Raw genomic sequence first — 19807 nt, 5'->3', positions numbered from 1 at the left:
TCGAGGATGAAGGCAGTTCATGCTGCACTGGGGTCTGCAGGGCATGGGTGGCCAGGGGGTTACTGCTGCTGGGATCTCCCGCATCGAGTCCCAGCTGGGCTGGAAACCGGCCCCAAAGGCTCCAACCCTTCCCACCATGGGGCTGGCAGCTTCTTTGTGCAGGAGAGGCTAGACCTCAAGTATTTTTATGTATGTTGGTGCAGCAGGGCTACAACAATTTTCAGGTACCAAAATGGTATCGGAATTGATGTTCCTCTTAGGATTGGACTCAAACTGTCTGGCTCAATGTGATCCATTGTTAATTATACTCCTTGCCTCCATGGCAGACCCAGTCTCTTCTAGAAACCACATATGAGCAAGCCCTTTATTTTCTGGATGTTCTCCCCCACCCCTTTATACTGCACAGTACGCCAAGCTGCTTCCATGTGGGGTTATTTAATTTAGACCTAAACTTTTACATTCCTGTCCGGTCATTAAGTCTCATTTAACCTATTCATAGAATCACTAGCTTTGCAGTCAAAAGACATGGGCAGCTTGCATAATCCCTTTCTGTCTTTTCCTTACCCTGTAATAGAGAATATGGTCTTTAGTATGGTGCTATCCAGCCACCAGTATTGCCTACAAAAGATGTTCTTATAAACACCCACTGGAGAATATTCAGAATCTGTGCTTTTTTCAGCTTATTTTTCCCCAAATACTTGGCCTGTCTGAGGCAGACAGGTTACTTTACAAAGAATACACATGATGGGCAGAAAGCAATCCCTAAAATGCAGCTGCATCTGGGGAGGAATGTGAAAGGTGCCTAGAAAGTCCCGAACTGTGGACGGGACCAGGGACTGAGGGTGAGCATTAGCATCAGATATTTTCAAGGGGCAAATGCCAAAGAAAAACAGTCATCTGTTGAGCTGAAGTTTGGCCCGACACCATGACATATTCTAACAACAGCAAGGGTTTCAGGCAATCTTTCACACTTGCAAGGGACAGATCCTGCAAGTGTTTGACGTGTTTACAGTTTTCCTTGTTGTGCAGCTTCCATTTTAGCTCCAAATGACAGCTCTTTTCCCAGAATGCAGGGTAAGAGCTTGGGGAGGCCAGAACAGCAGCTGAGCCCTGATGTTCTCACACCTTGGGCACTCTCATTTAACTTCGATCTTTGTGGGAATGTCTTTTTTTTTTTTTAATCTCTTCCTTCTTTCAGCCCTTTCCCTCTCTTCTGTCTCTCTGCAGGGTGCTCCAGGAGAAGCAGGCATGTCCATCATCGGGCCCCGCGGTCCACCCGTAAGTGGTTTTTCTCTCTATTTTTGACTGATTCAGGATGTGGGCAAGTTACAGGGAAAGACTTAGGAGGGGCAGCGAGACAGCATCAGTGGGAGAGAGCAAAAACCCTGTATAATGTGGTTCCTATGCTGAGCCATGCTTGGTTTTATACCACTATTATATACTATATATAATGAAATTACAGCTCATACTCCAGAACAAATGAAGAAGCCTTGCCTCACAAGGAGACCGTAGTCCTGTATTTGAAAGGAAGAAGCATATTTCCTTCTTGAAGCAGGGCCACTGCCACTTTTGAGGAGACTATCCCTTTTTTCTGGCTGATCTCAGCCTTTGGTTTCATTAGCAAAGGACAAAAGCCCTGATTTTGCAGAAGAGCAGGATCAGGGCTAAGCTGGTGACTGGGAACTCATGCAGATGGGTAGATCCGAGTTGTTCAGACGTCCTTATCACTACCCAAAATCTTGGAAACTCTTTGTCAGCACAGTTACCACAATCTTGAAAGTCCCTTTGCTGGCTGGGGAGCAGAGGAAAGGCGAGGCAGGATTTTGCACCCCACTCCAGCAAAAGCATCCGTGCAAGGAGTCAGCCAGACAAAGCTTTTTGCAAGTGTGGGGTAATAAAAACAGGCCGACAGAACATTAAGGGCTGGAGCCTTCGCGTGCCCTAAACACTGGATGTTTCTTGCTCTGCGGTTCAGCCGTCAAGTCTCTGCTTTTGTGCAGATGCAGCCAGTCCTCCTCACTCTATCCCTGTGCAGCCTCCACCAGAGATTTCCATGAGAAAAGACCCAGCGCCTCAATTCTCTCCCTCCTGCTGGGCACTTCCGATTTTGATTAACCTGTGAAGAGCACCGTCCTTGACCTGCAAAGAGGATGGGCCGCCGGCGACTTTTGTTTCCCAGCAGAGGTCAAGTGAGAGGGACCTAGGCAGCACGAACGCTTGGCTACATCTGGCTTTCCAATTAGCTTTCCAAAAGCCCTGTGATAAGTGTTTCTAATAAGAAACAGCTTTGCGGGATCCCAGGCACACCTGCCCGGCACGCTGGGGTTTGAGAAGTGACAGAACCGAAGCCCAGGATATGAATGGGTGCCCCAAGCATTTGATACCCAGACAGTCCCTCCAGCCTCTGAGAAAGGCCACCCGGCCCCATGAGCAGATACAGAGGGTATATGCTGCACCTTTTTTTCTGTTTTCCTCAAGCTGTAGTGCTCAGCCTCCTGCAGTGTGGAATAGTAATGGGAGAGGAAAGCTGGGGGTCCCCGTCACTGTAGGTCCTGCAGATGCGGATGGGCACTGCTGTTTTCCTGCAGGACATGTGCCTGGTCTGCAGGACAAATTCTAATGTCTGTTTCAGTGCTGCTTATTTGCCTCATTACCTTTGCTCCTGTTTGGGAAAGCACAGAACATGTTGCACCCTGAAAATGGCAGAAAATGGTGAATAATACTTAAAATGGGCTTTGGCCTAACCTGGTCAAAGCTCTAAGATGCAAGGAATGGGGCAGCTCCCCGCTTCCACCCCAAAGTCTGTTGTGAAGATGATCCAGTTTCCACTGGAGCTGGTGATAGGTCAAAAGGATGGCTGAGCACCGAAGACAAACATGGGAACCCCAGCCAAGGGGCCACTTGGGAAGACGTGGGATGAGAAATAGTTTCCAGATTTCCATTTGGAGGTTAAAGTTTTCACTTGAGCTCAGAGCTGCTAAACTTCTGGCCAGAGAGGGACAGTATGTCGATAGTGGCAGAAACAGATGATCTCCACGATTTGGCAGCTCCCAGGATTACATACTTCATAGGATCAACATCTTAAAAAGAAGACAAGGAAAAACAGCTACCCAACAAAAACAGTCTCTTGGAATTGCTTGCTGCTGAACTGTTGTTTTGGCCTGATACTGTGCAAATCACTCTGCCGTCCTCCAAGGAGAGGGAAGCAGCAGTCTGTAGTCTAGAGAGGAAGCCAAATTGCACCATTTCCAGATTTTCTCCTTAATTCTTTTTTTAGCACTTCTTGTCCAGGGAGGCTTCCAACAGGGAACCAAAATTAATGAATTGTGGCTAGGCTCTTCTTGATTTTTGCCTTTTCAGAAAGCAGCGGTGGACAAATCCTTTAATTTATAGCCTCTCTTCCCTCCTGGTCACTGGCCAACAAGACCAGGTGGTTTTATATGTATCTTGCGATGCAAAGCAAAGCTGACCAAGTTCAACTTAGCAAAACTAAGAAAACAGTGCAAATGCGATTAGGTCCTGCTAGCACTGTGTATAGAAACAGAACTGTTTGGTGCGAGTCCAGGCACTGTGGCAGGAGCAGCCCTCAGACTGTGCGAAGAGGTCACTTGCCTTCATTCTCTGCGGGGTCAAATCTCCACTGAATATCTCTGCACAGGGAGGATGGAGGAGACGTAACCTGAAGGTTTTCCCTCTCCTGCTGATGTGGCTCTAAGCAGTCTCCCAAGGGGATAGAAATTTGCTATAGCAAATCTCATGAGCTCCTTGCAGTCTGGCAAACCTGTCCCCTTCTTCCCCTTCCCACGTCACCACACAGGATGTTAAGGTGAAGAAGCAAACCCTTGCTCATACCCACCTCTTTCCTAGGAGACCGTTACAAGGCTCAAACAGTCCAGTCATGGTATCTCAAAGTGCCTAAGGAAGGCATTTTCTACCCCAAAACAAAGCTGAGAAGGCACAAGAAAGCTGAGCTTTTTGTCATCGCAGTACAGCTTTTAGGGAAGGCAAGCTGCCGCAGTGGTTGCTCGATGAGCATGGTACAGGATTTACCTCATCCTGCTATTTCCATCTACATAGCTTCGCTTCCAGATATGCTGAAATCTGGTCCACCTTCCTTCCTGACTTGGCTCGCTCTTTTTTTGTGAAGATTAGTCCTCAAGTAAAGTGGTATATTTACTGGATGAGCAAAGGCCTAGGGTATTTGTGACCTGACATGTCACGAGTCCCAGAAACTGTACAATTATGCAAAAGTAGCAGCCAGGACAATTTCTGTTTTTTGTTTTTTTTTTTTTCCCTAGTGTTTTTAAGTGAGTAAAGAAGCTGCCAGATACGTAGAGAGCCAGTTTGTTTGCTGTACCTGATCCCAAAATGGTAGCCAGCCCTGGCTAGCCAGAAAAAGGCAGGGGAAAAGAACTTGGTGCTCATGTTCCTCATCACACCGCCTAACTCTCCTTTTTCTCATAGCTCTTAGAGAAAAAAAAAAGCAGAAAAAAAAATCATCTCTTCTCCAGAATTATTTGTGAGGAAAATGAATGCACTGGGACATGCACGTTAGGGGAGGAAAAGAGGAATGGCTGTATTTAGACACCAGTGACCTGTGAGGTTTGTCTTGCACAGAGCAGCACCCTGCATTAAACGCCTCTGGTTTATGGCAGCAAGAATTGCCATAAAATGAGCTCAGCCTCTGGAACATACTCCAAAAGGCTAGTGTATGGGCTAGGGACACCCATTTAATTAATGTACAAACTTCAAGGAAACTGCCTGCAGTCCAAGCTGGACCTGCTCCAGCATTTTGCTGGCCCTGTACAAATTGGAGCAGGGACGTGAGATTTCCACTCCTTCCCAAGTCACCTTCCCCTTGGAGGGAAATCAAATCAGACCTTGAGTAACTCTTCAGAGAGCTGCAGGATAAATGGGCAGAGGCTGAAGGAAAGGTTCCATAGAGAGGACATAGGGTTTATCAAATTCCTCTTCGGTTCCTCTAAACTGCTATCTCTGTTTCGCCCTTTCCAGGGACAGCCTGGAACTAGAGGTTTTCCTGGATTCCCGGTAAGTGTAACTGCTAATTTATGGGGTACATGTGTGCAGTATTCCTAGGAAGTGTCATTAGTGCTTGCTGGAGCTTATCGTTTCTGTCTGAGACCAGGGACCTGATCTGATCACTGGAAAAAGTAGTTTTTTCTTCACTTGTTTTTCTTTTTTTTTTTCATTTAAAAGATACTTAAGGGGGAAAAAAAACACGCCACAACTCCGAAAGGAAATTAATTTAAAAAAAAAACACACCAGAAGTGTTAAAATAACATAGTTGAAGCCAGAGCTGTTCAGTAAAAGAAAACCATCCTATGAAAATACCACCCAAACAAAGAAAATAACCCCCAGATAGGTGAAATTCCAACCTTCACTGAACTTTTAGGTAACTCTGCAGTAGCAGCAGGCATCTGTGATCCAAACAGGTCCAACACGATGCAGTTCAGCTGGGGACCATGAGCTGAACGCTCTGGTCATGCCAAAGAGAAAGGACAAAAAGCGCAGGAAGGGGGAGATTTTTCTCCAATGCTAAGTTACAGATGGGCAAGGGAACGGGAAACAAGCCCAGGAGAGAGGACAAAACAAATATAATTTCAGTCCTATGGTTGCTGGCAATGCTCTCTGGAGCATCAAGGCTGCTGGAGAACTCACAGAGTTGCTATTTGTTCTTATGCACTTACCCTGGACAACCAGGAAGCCTAAGGTGAACACCAACACCCCTGGCACCCCTGCTCCTGCCAGGCAGCTCAGCTGCTGCTCCAGGACATGCCATGTGCCAGAGCAGGTCTGCGGGGGAGACTCATGCCTGGAAAACGGGAGGAATTGGCAGTCTGCGACCTGACCAGGCTCTGTGGCTCTGCCCTTTGTGGAAAGGGGGGCCCTGAGCTGCCCCTGGGCTGGGGAGAAGCAGATCTCCCCCAAGCCCTTGTGGTCTTTGTCTTTTGGAGCAGCAGAGAGCAAATCAGCACGGCTCAAGAAGCGGCAGGTGGGACAGCACTCTACAGAGCCTGTTTCTCATCAGACAGTACCTTCAAAATGCTGTCGAGCTGTGTGTCACCTCTTCCTCGGGATACTTTTATTATTCTATTGTTTGCAAAAATTCCTCTTCCTCCAACAGTGGGTGCCTTTTAAAATCAAAGTCTTGAGAAAACTGTGCTGATTTTCAACTACTTTACAGGACGGAGCAACATGAAATGCTGAGGGTTTTTACAAATTCCCCGTGAATCCCTTCTGCCTCCTCTTGTGTCCAGCTTTGCTGCTGCAATGGGCTGACAGTGAGCAGGTCCCAGCAGGAGCAGTGAGGATGCTGGAGTGGTAGCCAGCTGTGCAGTCTTGCAGCACATAGTGCTTGCTGGGACGGGTAGACAGACACCCCCAGCAACAGCATTTCTCCTCATTTCTCCCTTTTTTTTTTTTGATTTCAGGGCCCTATTGGCTTAGACGGCAAACCGGTAAGCAAACAGCTTCTCTCAGGGCTTTGTGCCCTCCCTCCTGCTATGACCCACTGTCCTGTCTACCTGCCTGCTACAAAGCATGCTTTAGAGAGGATAATTTTGCAATATCATGCACACGCATGGATTAAAAGAAAATTAGAAGGTTGGCAGGCAGGGGGATACCATAGATGCCTTGGGGGAGATACAGGAGTCAAGAGATTAGGGAGAGAGAACGTGGCTGCTTTCTTTCTAGGCAAATCTATAAAATAGCACTTTGCAAGAGCATCAGCCTGACTGCTGCAGGGAAAGCACTTTGTTCCGAGTGTTTTGTGTAGGGGGGAGTAGTGTCTTGTTAGGTGAGTGAGCGAAGCTGCATGTGCTTGGCATTGCAATTCCCTCGACAAAGTACCTCCCAAGGCAAGGGGTAAGCAGGTAAAGTCAACACCTTCTAGAGGTTACGATGACTGAAGCTGAGGCATGTTGTCTTTCTTTTGCAGGGTCATCCTGGACAGAAGGGGGAGATGGTAAAAAAAATAAAATAAAATAAAATAAAAAATCTATCTGTTTGTGGCTGATGGGTTAGTTTGAAAGGACATACTCGGCTGGAAATGAGCTTGTAGGAAGGCTAGAGGTCCTAGCTTCAGCCAGTGCCCTACCTAATTCTGTAACTTCGTTGCAGCATGCTGGGGTGCATGTCTGTCATTTTTACATTATGGCTATCGATGCATCATGTCACAACAGCAACTTTCTAGTTACACATGGGATATGTTTTCCTTGCAGTTAGCAATTATGTTCTTTAAATATACTCTGGGAGCTGACATTTTTCGTGGTTGGCCTCATAGCAGAAGTAAAAGTTGATGGAAAGTTTTCTGAAAACCCATCTGGTGACTTTCAACTTATCTAACCAAAAACAAGCATATTTTTCGTATTAAATATCTTTCTTCCCCTCTTGAAGCTCAGTTTCATTTGCGCGCTGTACTGAAATTCTTTCATTCGAGAATGATAAACTCGGGCCGCGCTTGATGGAAACCCAAATGTGGTCTTGTTCCTCTTGACATCTCTGATGATGACATCCCCAGACACCAACATGCTAAGCTAGCAGCTCTGTAGTCACCTTCACTCACTGAACTTCTGCATGCGCTCTTCTGTGAGTTCTGTTTTTGGAGCCCGGGTGTCAGTGTAGCCTCTGGCGAGCACATGTTGAAGATCCCCTTCCCTGCTCGGTGGCGGAGGGGTGAGCTGACATCCCTCACTTGCGCAACCAGGCTTCAGTCCTGGCTGCTGCTGGTTCCATCCCAGTGTGTCGGCTGAGGGCCCGGGAACAATGAGGATGTGTTTTCCTGATGATTTTCCCCTTCTCCTAATAATTCCCCCCCCCCGCGGTACAGCCAGAACATGTGTGTATTTTCACTCCTCCTTTCACAAAGGGCCCAAAGCTCTCTTGGGAACTTTTCTCCACAAATGTGTTTAAAATCTGAGGTTCCACCTACTCCTTATGCTGAGATTTTTATTGTCTTGTCACTGTAAATGGGAATTCCCCTCACGTTCATAATAATGTGTTTCTTTAAAGGGTGCTGCAGGTCCCAGGGGACAACCAGTAAGTACCCCATCTCGCAGTTGTACCTCCCCAATCCCTTTCCCCTCGCATGCACGGAACTCTTTACTGAGAGCTTTTTTTAAAATCACTTTTCTTTTATAGGGACCCCCAGGACAAAAAGGAGAAAAGGTAATTTTAATGTGAGATGTGTTGAAAATTAAAAGTAAATTAAAAATGAAAACTAAAGACTTTGGCCGAGAGCTACAGGGGAAACAGAGGGCTCTAGGGGCAGGGGGTGGAAGGCAGGCTGCTTATCAGGTGTAAATTGGCATGGCCTCACTGAGTTCAGTACGGCCACAGTGATTTACACCTTGTGGGTCTGACCCTGCATCTATTTTGGTCCTCTCTGTTCATGTTTTAAACCCTTTCCTTTTAATCCCCTTCTTTCACAGGGTCAGTGTGCGGAGTACCCCCACAGGGTAAGTCATTAGTGTTGTTATCTGTCCTGCGCCTTCCTGCATGTTAATCCCCCTTCGTTTGAGTGGCTTCTTGTTGGAAATATAGATCTCTTCATTAACAAGGTGCATCATCCAGGCAGCAGCACTCGGCTGATTGATGTGTTTCACAGAAAAACTGCAGATAAGGTTTTCCAGGAGGGATGTTGGTCTGTTCCTGCCCACCAGGGCTGACCCCTGGCTAAATGCTGTCATTGCTTCTTCCTGGAGAGCCCCTGTGCCCCAGCGGGGTTAGACGCAAATACATGGTGGAGACAAGGTCTGTGTCCTTAACCCCAAAACCCAGTGAAACCTGGGGTTTCTGGAGGAACAGAGGTGCTCCAGCTCCATCCCTCTCCCACATGTTGTATGGCCAGGAGCAATACAGGGGTTGCAGATCCCAGGAAACTGTATTGCCTTCCCTCTTTTGTTGTTCTTCCTCCTGCTGTCCCCAACCCCGCGTAGAGACAAGGGGAAGGGTTGTGCTCCCTGCCTGAAGATGACCAGGGGTGGCCACGGCACTCTGACTGGTCCTCCATGAGCTGGTCCCCAGGGTGGAGAAGAGGCACAGAGGGAGGACCGATGCCAACAGCCGTTTAATGAAAGCCAGGATATTGCCCCACTTGCCTCTCTGTCCTGGCCTGGTCAGCATGTACCACAGCCAAGAGAGGAGAGAGTACATCATGGGGTTTGAGGGGATTACAGGGGCAAAATTTAACCAGCTCTAAAAACAACCCGAGCGCTGAAAATCCACTGGAAATGCATTGGAACGACATCATATGAAGCGGCTGGAATTTGCAGTCTGGGTGTACAGGGAGACAGGCTTAAGGGCTTTCTGTTTATTTTTGACGAGCCTCTGGACAATTAGCTGGGCTCTGTTCCCTGTCCCTGGGAGAGCAGGGCCCTGGATGCTCTGCAATGCAGAGACAGGGGCGAGATCTCGGCTGGCACTGAGGGAGATGGGGGCTGTGGTCATGTGCCAGCCCGGGTACAATAATAGCAGGTCAGCTGTGTTTCTTTAGGCGAGCCGGCTCACTAGATTGTTATGTTAAAAAGAAGCGAACAACAATGTTCACCCCAGCAATGTCCTGGATTCTTGTTACAGCCCTTAGCTCCTGTCTGTCCTCAGAGCTCAAGGTGAAAAGTGGGGATGGGACCTGCAGCAACACTGGGAAACAGAGATGCAAACTGCATCACCGGGGGTAACCTGCGCTCGCTCCTGGGGTGAAGGCACCCTAGGGTGACATACCACAGGGTGGGGACAGCAGGGAAAAGGCTGGAGTAAAACCTCACGTCCCAGCAAAGCCTCCTTGGCTCTCAGGGGGTTAGCTCTGGACTCACCGAGGGAGCAAGCTCAGCATTTTAAAAAGCCCATGGGTCATTCCAAGGCATTCCAAGATGTGCTCGTGGGAAGAGTGACTGCCATCAGGTCAGCTCATGGTGGGCTGTCCCAAAGGGTCTGCTCACAGGCTCAGGGTGCAAGCAGCCAGCAGAGGTGCAGTTCCCTTTCCTCCTCCCAGAATGAAAAGGAGGATGAGGCTTGCAGTAAAAGTGCCATACGTTTGACTGAACTGAAATTTGTTCTTGCTTTACTCATTGACAAGGACCTTTGTCAGATGTTCTGGGCAAGGAAGGGAAAAGCAACATCCTGAAAAGCGAGAGATGTTGTTTCAGTTTTGTCTGGCCTTTGTTTTCTTAGGAAGGAAATGTAGGTTAGGATGTATGCCTTGGCTCATGCTGCAGTTTCCTATTTTTTTCTTCTGTACGAGTCTGTATGTCCTGCGGCTCTGCGAGGGATGATCCCAGGCGTGGGGCTGTACCTTCGGTGTGGGCTGGCTGTCCCCAGAGTGCTGCCCTGGGGAAGGGAGCCCAGCGCCGGGAAGAGGGGGAGCAGCCATGCTCCATCTGCTCTCCAAAACGCCGTGTGTCTCACTGACCCCCTTTGTCACGTCTTCACTGTCCCCTAGGAATACCTAAGCACCACCCTCGCAGCCCTGCGCTCTAACCAGATCCTTACGCTGAAGGTTTGTGGGTGACAGTTTGGCGGGACCCAGTTCCGATGCAAAGGCACAAGGATGTGCACCCAGTATTGCACGCTGCTTGCTGAACGTCTCTCGCCACTGGGACGCAGAGGGGCAGGGCAGGAGCTGCCTGCAGGAGGCTTCAGGTTCCTTCTCTAAACAATCCTACGTGCACCTGAATCCATCGCTGGACATTGTCTCTCCTCTGGTTTGGGGAAAGCTCTTACTGCTTCCCTCCACTTTCTTCCTTATCTTTTCCAACATCCTCCCTCTGCTTCCCTGTGAGCTGCGTAATATTTCAGATACACTTCAGCACTTGAGGAGACAGACAAAGCCAGCTTAGATGGCTCTGGGTCACTCATACAGGCACATCTTTTGTGCTGATTTACAGCAACATCCCCCCTGAGAAGGTCAGCTCAGCCCCAAATGCTCTCCTGAGCTAAGGGGCCTCCTGCACTGTCTTCTAAAAAGAGCAGGACTTCCTCCAGATAGATCAGCCCAGCTGATTTTCCAGCACTGCTTTTATTGCCATAGCTGGAGGCTGTCAGGATCAGCATATTCAAACACAGCCGCCTGAGCACGGGGCAGCGGTGCTGCAATATTAGGTGACTGCTTCCCTTTGCAACGGGACTGGGTCCTGGCCTTCACTGCGGGTGCGAGGAGCGGCGTTTGCAGGGACCAGGGTGCGCTGCTCAGGCGCCTGCTGCCATGGGAGACCTGCGGGCACACCTCCGAGGTCCGAGTGCACAGCTCACTTGGGGAAAGGCTGCACAGCAGGGACATGCTTTTGTGCCTGAGCACAGAAAGCCTCTTTCTCTTCTCCCTGTGTAAAATCAAGATCAGCCTCAATGGAAAACTGATAGGAACAGGAAAGCAGATCAGGGCAGAGGAGCATTCCTGGGCCTGGAGCCGGCACGGTGGGTGCCAGGCTGACAGCAGCATGTATGCAAGTGGAAACTGGATACAGCACAAGGATGAACAAATGCTCCCGAGCTTTAGTGCATTTGATTTCTGCGTGTCCGGGTCAGCTTTGTGCACTAGGGCAGCATTCCTGGCTATAAGCAGTTGGAGGCTGATGTTACTGTTAAACAAGGAAAAGCAAAGCGCTGGCTCCCAAGGCAATGCCCTGCTTGGGGCTCACCAAGGTCTCATCTTCTCCCTTGGTGGTGTCCACATGGCGGAATGCACCATGCTGGTGCCCCGATGCCTGCTGCTGACCCCAGCTAGCTCTCTTCACTCCCTTCCATACCCCAGGGAAGGGTGGGGCCCACAGATACAGGCAGTCTCTTGAAAGGGAAGGGGGAAAGAAATAGGAAATCACACTTGGGAAACTTGGAGAAAATTAGCCTTTTGATAGTTGCCCCAAATCTGATGATGAGAGATAAAGGGAAACCCTCCTGTCAGTGGAGAGCTTAGCAAAGCCTGGGGGGGCGTTTCTTTCAACAAATGCTGCCTGTGGAGAGCAGTGGAGTCAGAAATCCCCTGGGTAAGTTTTATCTCCAAGCAGTGAAAGCTGTGTGCAGTGGGAGGGCTGGCCTGGCTCGGGCCAGTGAGCAGCGCATCCCCGTGTGAGCACCGCATGGCGTGGAGGAGCTCGGAGGTCTGCCAGCAGGTACCCGTGCCCCGCGCGGTGGTCAACTTTGATGGCAATCTCTCTGTTCCCGTCTTCTCTGTTCTCTCCCCTGGCTGCTCTCTGACTCTCGGTGCCCTAACGGCCTCCTTTGCCCTGCGACCTTCTGGTTTGATCTTCAGCTGTTGCCTCTCCTCAATTCAGTGCGGCTGGCTCCACCTCCGGTCATAAAGAGACGCACTTTCCAGGTAGACTTCTCCTCCTCGTTGCCTGTTTCTAAGCCTACTCCGATGCTTGCAGTTAATCAGCTTGCTAGCTGTCTGTCTTCCCCTATGGAGGGGCTTCCAAAAGGCTCAGGCAGAGCTGAGGGACTTGCTTTGAAGTGGAGGAAATCTTTGATGTGATAATATGGCTAAAAAGAAATGCAGTGAAGCCAGTTCTTTAAACTAAAAGAAATGGGCCATGAAACTGCTCTCAGAACTGTCGACAAGCAGTCTCCTACCTTAAAGAGTCAGTTCCTGCATATTCAATCTCCAGAAGAGGTTGGAAGCCTCTTGCTGAAATGTAGCTAATGTCTGTGAAATTTAACTGAGATGAATGAATAGGCAAACGCTTCTTCTGAGGGCTAGTCTGGTCTAAGACACTTGGGAGAATGTGTTTAAATAAGCTCTTATAATGGTTTCATTAAATTGCATTAAATCTTTGTGTAAACACATTTATTTTGGTTTCCAGGGCCATAACTCATGTTTAGTTTAGTTTATTTTGGGAATGAATTCATAAAATGAATTACGGACATATGAATGGTGAATAAGAGTGTCCATAGTCAGAGTTCATGTGGCTTTTAATGAGCCCACTTTAAGCTCCCTCGTTCCATCCGTCGGGATTAACTTTCCTGTGCAGACAAACCGCTGTAATTACCCCACTGAAGTGTGCTGGGCACCCTCTACGAAGCGGCTGGGTTTTGTCACCCAGCTGCATGTCTAGACAGTCAGATGCTAGCAGGGAGCTGCAGTCTGCAGTACCATGGAGGTGCCTGCCCCTTGTCCAGCGCTGTGTAAAATCCTGATCTTATCCCTTGGGCCCGTGCTCTCAGTCCCGTTCCTATCAGCTCAGCGTTCACACTGCGTAAAGCCCCATGGCTTGCGCTGGTTGCCCTTCAAAATGACAATCCAAAGAGCCAGGCCAAGGGCTGACCTCTTGGGAAGGCTTTGAAAGCTGAAGTTCCTATCCAGGATGAAGTGGGAAACTTGAATAGCTGCCCTGTGTCCTGTCGTCAGCCAGGGCTGCAAATTCCCTCCGCTCCCAGAGGCCAACTTCACTGGAGGATTTTGCCGTGATCTGTTTTGCTGCTGCCACATTCATTCCCTGAGTGCGAGGAAGTGTAATCCACGCCTACAGATCTGCCAGCACCAAGCAATTCCAGGAGCCCGGCGTTTGAACACTAAGAAAAAAATGTGAGGCTGCGGAGTAAATACTCGCACAAGTGTTTGAGAGAGGAAAATCCTGCTGCTGCCTCTGAGCATGTCAACAAGACCTGTGCTGGGAGGCTCAACAAGCGTTGCATCGCAGAGGCACAATGAGGGTGACCAAATGGTGTTTAAAAGAGCTGAAAAATTAGCTCCAGTCAACAGCTAAAAATACAGAATGACATCTGATGAGCGCGACACCCGATCTCCAACTTACAGTATCCACTTACGGTCCAGTTAGATCTGTGGGGGTCTTTTCGTGCTGAATGCATTAATAAGACTGTAGCGATGTGGCAGTAACGTTTTGCATGCTGAGGGATCTGCATGGATGGGCACTCGCTGTGCCTGACGCATGGAGCGAAGGCAACACGAGGGGGACTTTGGGTGAGCTCCCTCCAGCCGCTCACCACGCTGGGGCAGGGCTCCTGCTCTCCCCATCCATCTCCACATCCCCTGCCAGGGAGCCGTCCCCCGTTCCCAGTTCCCCAGCCTCCCGTCAGCCTGGCCCACGCCTTGGAAATTTTTCCTCTAAACAGAGCTCACGGCGGTCGGGCTGAAATTTGCAGCTTCTTTCTTTCATTTATCATTCTAAACAAAGCAGATGTCCCTGTATCTCTGTGTTTTTACCATAGGCAGCCAGGATAAACATCACCCTTGTTAGGAACGCGTCCAGGGGACAGATTTTGTGTATTGTCCTCTGCATGCGCTGCGTGACAGTGGGCTCGGTTTTACCTGGCAGCAGTGCAGGGAGGAGAAATGCGGCAGACACCCAATGGTTTACAACTGGGAAACCACCATGTTTGATTCCTAGCTTCCCGTGGAAAAAGAGTTTATCAGATTTAAGTTGGGTCGCCGGCAGTGGGATGTCACGATATGGCCACGAGGAGGGGAGCCCGTGAGGCAGCAGCTTCACATGGGCGCCGCGGGGCCAGAGGAGTTTGCTGGATCCATCACTTACAGATCAGCAGTCTGGTATTCAAGCGGGGTGCTTCCAACCCACTGTCTCCGCAGCGCCGCTTGGTCCCGAGTCCTGGTCCTTGGGGCCAGATGACATTGCTGAGGCATGAGCCGCAGCCGCCGTAGGGCTACCGAGGGGCCTGGGGAGGAACCAGCTGGGACGGCCTCGTTCAGGGAGCTTAAAATGGCAGGTGGCTCTGCACGCACTGCCTTGTTAAATCCTACAAAAACCGGCTCTGCCTGGCGTACGTAGGCCTGCTTTGGGTGAGCTCCAGAAATGCCATGATGATCGTGTTATTTTCGTTCGGTTTTGTGGCATTTCTACTTTCGGTCCTTGGAAAAACAGAGGGAGTGTTGTCCAACAAATAGAGCGCAGGGGAAAACAGGCTGAGGTAGGACGCTGCGGCTTTGCCGGGAAGTGCCAGTCTGGCCACGGGAGGCTTTGCTTCACATGTGACTGCCAAGTGCTTTGGAAAGCCTCCTGAGAAGCCCAAGAGATGTCGGTGTCTGACAATGGAAATCGTACTTCACTGACTTGCGAAGAAAAAGAAAAGATCTGTTTGGACTGCTTGGTCATCCGTAGATCCCTTTTGAAGCCAGCTCTGAGAAGGTGGCCTCGGCTGGCTTTGCAAACTGTGGGGAGATGTCCTCAGGAGGGCTCTGCCTCTTGGAAACCTCTCCTGCACTAACCTGGGACCTGCTTCTGCCTCTTCCGCTTCGGCCGGGCTGACCTGCCTTGGGTGGCGGGGTGTTGGGGTGATGGGTTTGCTCTGCCTGACGATAACCCCTTGTTTTAACGAACCTCAGGGCGAACAAGGACAAGCGGGAATCCAAGGTCCCCCGGGGCCCCCTGGCCCGCCAGGGCCCTCTGGACCGGCTGGACCTGAGGGAACACCAGGACAGCCCGGGCCAATTGGGCCACCTGTAAGTCCTATTAAGAAAAAGCCTTTCAGCTTCCCCATTCTCTAGAGTGCAGGCAATTTCCTCTGGCCTCTGCTGAAGCCATGGATGGGGGAATTGCAGGGGATGTGGGTGTGTGGGGAGGAAGAAGTTCCCAGGAAGGAGGGAGAGCGGGGGGGCAGGCGGGCACCCTGTGCTGTCGCTATCTGGACACACACATGTGAGGGGGTGACACCAGCCCCATTTCCTCCTCCTCTGCAGACAAAAGTAACACGCAGGGTGTAATTATCCCCCTTGCAGCAGAAACCTGACTGATAAAAATCCCTGCCGTCCCTTTGAAGTCCTGCTCCTGTCCTGTTCTCAGGCTGGCAGCAAGCAGCCAAGGAGGGCGAAAACTAAAGCACCTTTTAAAATACAGTATATTGCTAAATGTCAGGGGACAGAGCAGAAAACCATGCTAACGTGCCTCTCTTTTGCAACAGGGCCGAGTGGGAGAACCGGGGAAACCTGGCAGAGATGGAAAGGTGGGTACCAAAAACCAGCTCCCCTCCTGTGTGCTCTGGGGAGAAGTGTAACATGCTGGCCCCTGTGAAAGGAGCTTCCATCTGCAGGCCTTTTCAAGGCCTTCCAGAAGGACAAGCAAGTCTTGTCCCTTGAGGCAAAAGTGCCTCATGGAGTGTTGGGTGTCCTGCAAGCATCCTCCTCTCTCTTTGAGCTCTGAGGAGCCAAGGATATGGTGACTAAACATTTGGATTGCCATAAGCAGGCAAAATCAAGGGTGATATAGGTATCAAAGCATATCTGGGATAGTTTTTCTCCTCCTGTCTGCTCACATCAGGAAGGCAGCTCCTGTATGGATATTTTGTTTATTTATATTTACATACACGTATATCCGGTGTGCTTCATGGTTCATATCAGGTAAATTGTTTGGTTATTTCTCATTTAAAAACACAAGTGGTTTGTTTGTTAATATATTCTCTCTATTTAGCTAGTCAGAGAAAGCTGCCAACGCCTGATTTACTCCAGAGCTGCACAGTGGGCTGGGAAGGAGTCTCCCAAGCAAAGCCAGAGAAACAGGAAGGATTCTGGAGCACAGTGCACGAGGCAAAGCAGCTTTTGGTCTTTGGATTCTGTGAAATCAGGCCTGGGGGAATGGAGCAGCATGGACATGAAATATTTGGGAGTATGGGTTAAAATAGTATTTACCTACATGAAGAATAGGTCAGGATAGCTCACCGAAGCAAGTCATCTCTGTAAAGGTGTATTTCAAGCCAAATCAGTCAGCATCCCCCATCACCCCAAAGCCTGTATAATGTTGTCTACATTTGCCAACTCCAGTGTCTGTTTTGATTTTACCTACAGGGCTTACCTGGGCCTCCTGGACCAAAGGTGAGACATTTGGCCTCACTTTGAGGAGCAAGGTGACAAACTGAGAGGTAGACTCTGCTGGCATGGGGAGAAGTGTACATTTTGAAGGCTGGAGGAGGGGGAATGGAGGTTACATCAAATATTTGAGAAAGATTTCTGCCCCAGCTCTGTATTGCCTTTGGGGCCCAGCTTGCATGCTGACTCATGGGTTTTACCCTGGCAAAGTGTCTGAGTTGCATCTCAGCAGAGCAAGGCACGCCTCATCAGCCCCTCTTGCAAAATTCTTTGCCACACACAGCTTTATTGGCTTCTTCCACTCTCAAAGCATTTACCAGCGCTTCAGGAACCGATTTTGCAATGCTATTGTTAACTCCACCACAGTTTCCCATTTATTCACTTGCCAAAGTGCGAATGGGGGAGTGGTTGTTGTTGTTTTTCAGCTGCAACTGCCCACCCCCATTTGTTTTTGTTTGAGATATTTAGCCAGGGTGAGGAGATAGGAAGCACAGAGCTGGGGCACGGAGCTGGCATGAGTTCCCCAGCTGCCAGTGTTTTTTGTATCTTTCCTGCTGGTTTCAGTCAATGCAGGAAACAGGGACCCCTGAGGCTGGAGGCTCAGGGACTTGGTGGGGTCACTCTGAGCAAAAAAGTGAATTTTCCTCATGTAGTGGCCTTTCATGCCAGCATCTCCTCAGGGGAAGGGGCAGGGATCTGTCCTTCTCAGGGCAAGCATCACTTTGTTTTGTCTTTTCCCTTTTGCAGGGAGACCCTGGGATTCAGGGATACCCCGGCAGAAAGGTAAGAGGGGCAGTTCCAATACTGCTAAATGAATTCAGCCGCACCGATGCCTTGTGGGCTCCTCTGGAGCTCTCTGCTCAGCTCTGCTCCTGCTGGACCAGGGGCTGTGACAGGCCCCCAGATCCCATACTGTCACCTGCGTAAGGAGGGACTGGACCCAGAGATGTCTTTAACCCTCCGTTAGCAATGGTACAGCTTTCTCCCCGTCTGTGTGCTTCTCTACAGCCACTTCCAGACTGAGATCTAGCTCTTGTGCTACCTGGAAGGGCCAAATCCCGGCTATGTATAGCTCCCTGCAGTAAAGCAGGAAAAAGCTGATCCTTTCCCTGGTTAAATTAAATTAGCATCTGCTAATTAACAGCAGGGTTGAGTCAAGTCTGGAGGGTGTAATGGAGACAGAAAGAGAGACGGGGGAAAGGCACAGAGGAAGATCAAAGGAGGGAAAGGGAATGAAGGGACACTGCTAAAAGATGTCATCAGGAGACGGGGAAGGTGAATGCTCCCAGCAGGCAGGAGTCCTGTGTCCCGTGTTCTCTCTGCACTGCTTTATGGGTGCTCTGTGAGCAAAATGGCAAGACCTTAGAGCTTTTTAATTAGTTCTGTATAAACTGAGAAGTTTTTGTTATGTCAGGAAGTGGAAATTATAGCCCCCACGGACCACAGCCCACTCCTGCAGACAGATGCAATTTATTGCCTCCTCTTCCACTGAACTGTCGGTTTTTCCATTAAGAGCCCATCCTGTCCTGAGGGCGCTGGGCGGGCGGCGAGGGGTCCATGCAACGACCTCGCAGTGAGGGCCTCTGCTACGAGCCCCTCTTACATGAAACAACTTGTCTGGCTAATTTACTTACTGAGCTAAGAGCCCGTGCTCTGGCTGGAGGAATGAGCCCGAGGTTGCGACCTTTCTCTGGGGAAGGTGGAAGGAATGGATGAAAGGAAGGGAGATAATCCTCCCTGGTGAGTGGGTCGAGGAAAGGGAAAATGGGGCAAAGATCTGCGCAAAGGTGTTAGCTCTGCTAGGATAGAGGATTGTGGGACCATTCCCTTAAATCCGTACTTTTTGCACCCTGAGCATCCTTCCTGATGCAGAGAGGTGCTTCTCTCCTAGTGACACGTGGAGGGTAGGCTGGCATCTGCTGGGCACCTGTGTGCAGGACCCCTCACACCTTTGCTGCCCCATCCTGCACGCTCCCTTTCTTGCTTGCTCACTGTGTTTGCTTCTTTCTCTGTTTCATCTCTTCTCTTCCCCAGGGGGAGGCAGGCACGTCAGGCCTGCCTGGTGCACATGGCCTCCCTGGAGCTTCGGGCCCCAAGGTAACTGCTGGGTGCAGTCAGTGAGGCTGTCTGCCAGGGGCAGATAAGTGCCACGCAAGCCCAGAGATGCTAAAGGAAAACACAGGGTCGGGGATGGCGGCAGATTCTCTGCCTGGTGTAAGGCGTGTACACAGAAAGACTTGTTCCTGTGTGCAGGGCCTGGACAATTGGCCAGAGCAATTCACTGCTGTCCTGAACCAGGACCAGGATTAGCCCTGCACAGGTCCCCGTACAAGAATAAAACTGACCTGCCTTTTAGAGGCTTTTGCATTAAGGCTGGGAGAATGATGATACTCTGGTCCCCAAAACAGTTTAATGGTTGACTAGTCTACACCCAAAATATGCAGGAAGGATTAGCATGGGCTACCTCCAGCATCCGCTCCAGCAAGGTAAGCCACCTTGCATTCCCATGAGGGGTGGGTTACAGCCCGCGTTTAGACTGGCAGCGTGGTTTATCCGGACACCCAGGCTTGCTTTTATCACGCACTCCCTCCTTCAGCAATTTTCTCTTTGGCCCTTGCTGTTAAGATTGTTCTGCTCACTCGATTTCTCCTTATGTTCACTGTCCCTCTCCGTTTCCTCTCTCTTTGTTCTTTGCTGGGCAGGGTGAAAAAGGGGACGCCGGCATAAAGGTAGGCATGAGCAATATGGTTTTCTACCACAGTAGATCATCTGGGAGATGCTGCTCCTTGGGCTGATGGGTTGTAAGAGGAAGTTGGGTCTGAGGCAGCTCTGTGGGGTATTTAATGGAGTACACATCTGTGCTGCCATTAACAGCAAACAGACTCTCCACGCTCAGGCAATAAAAGCAGCCTTTATCCATTTGGTGGAATTTGATTCTTAGCAAAGGCATTTCTCTGACTATGAAGCTTGCTAATGATTTGTTACATCTCTCCATTTGATGGGATGGGTTGGGGTTTC

At 49.8% G+C, this 19807-nt stretch overlaps 1 protein-coding gene across 1 annotated transcript in view; it reads left to right on the top strand.

Annotated features, from left to right (window-relative positions):
• Positions 1-19807, top strand: part of COL13A1 (collagen type XIII alpha 1 chain) — a 58943-nt gene that overhangs the window by 4596 nt on the left and 34540 nt on the right. The window contains exons 3-14 of the mRNA XM_050712022.1: positions 1228-1278; positions 5014-5049; positions 6453-6479; positions 6959-6985; positions 8032-8058; positions 8161-8187; positions 8451-8477; positions 10460-10516; positions 15314-15430; positions 15889-15930; positions 16769-16795; positions 17537-17572. Of these exons, the coding sequence (XP_050567979.1) occupies positions 1228-1278; positions 5014-5049; positions 6453-6479; positions 6959-6985; positions 8032-8058; positions 8161-8187; positions 8451-8477; positions 10460-10516; positions 15314-15430; positions 15889-15930; positions 16769-16795; positions 17537-17572 (501 nt within the window). The remainder of the gene's footprint in view (positions 1-1227; positions 1279-5013; positions 5050-6452; positions 6480-6958; positions 6986-8031; positions 8059-8160; positions 8188-8450; positions 8478-10459; positions 10517-15313; positions 15431-15888; positions 15931-16768; positions 16796-17536; positions 17573-19807) is intronic.

Source organism: Cygnus atratus, chromosome 7 (genome assembly GCF_013377495.2).
Source record: "Cygnus atratus isolate AKBS03 ecotype Queensland, Australia chromosome 7, CAtr_DNAZoo_HiC_assembly, whole genome shotgun sequence".
Taxonomy (NCBI): Eukaryota; Metazoa; Chordata; class Aves; order Anseriformes; family Anatidae; genus Cygnus; species Cygnus atratus.
The sequence above is the reverse complement of the archived record's forward strand: the minus strand, read 5'-3'. Positions and strand labels throughout refer to the sequence as shown.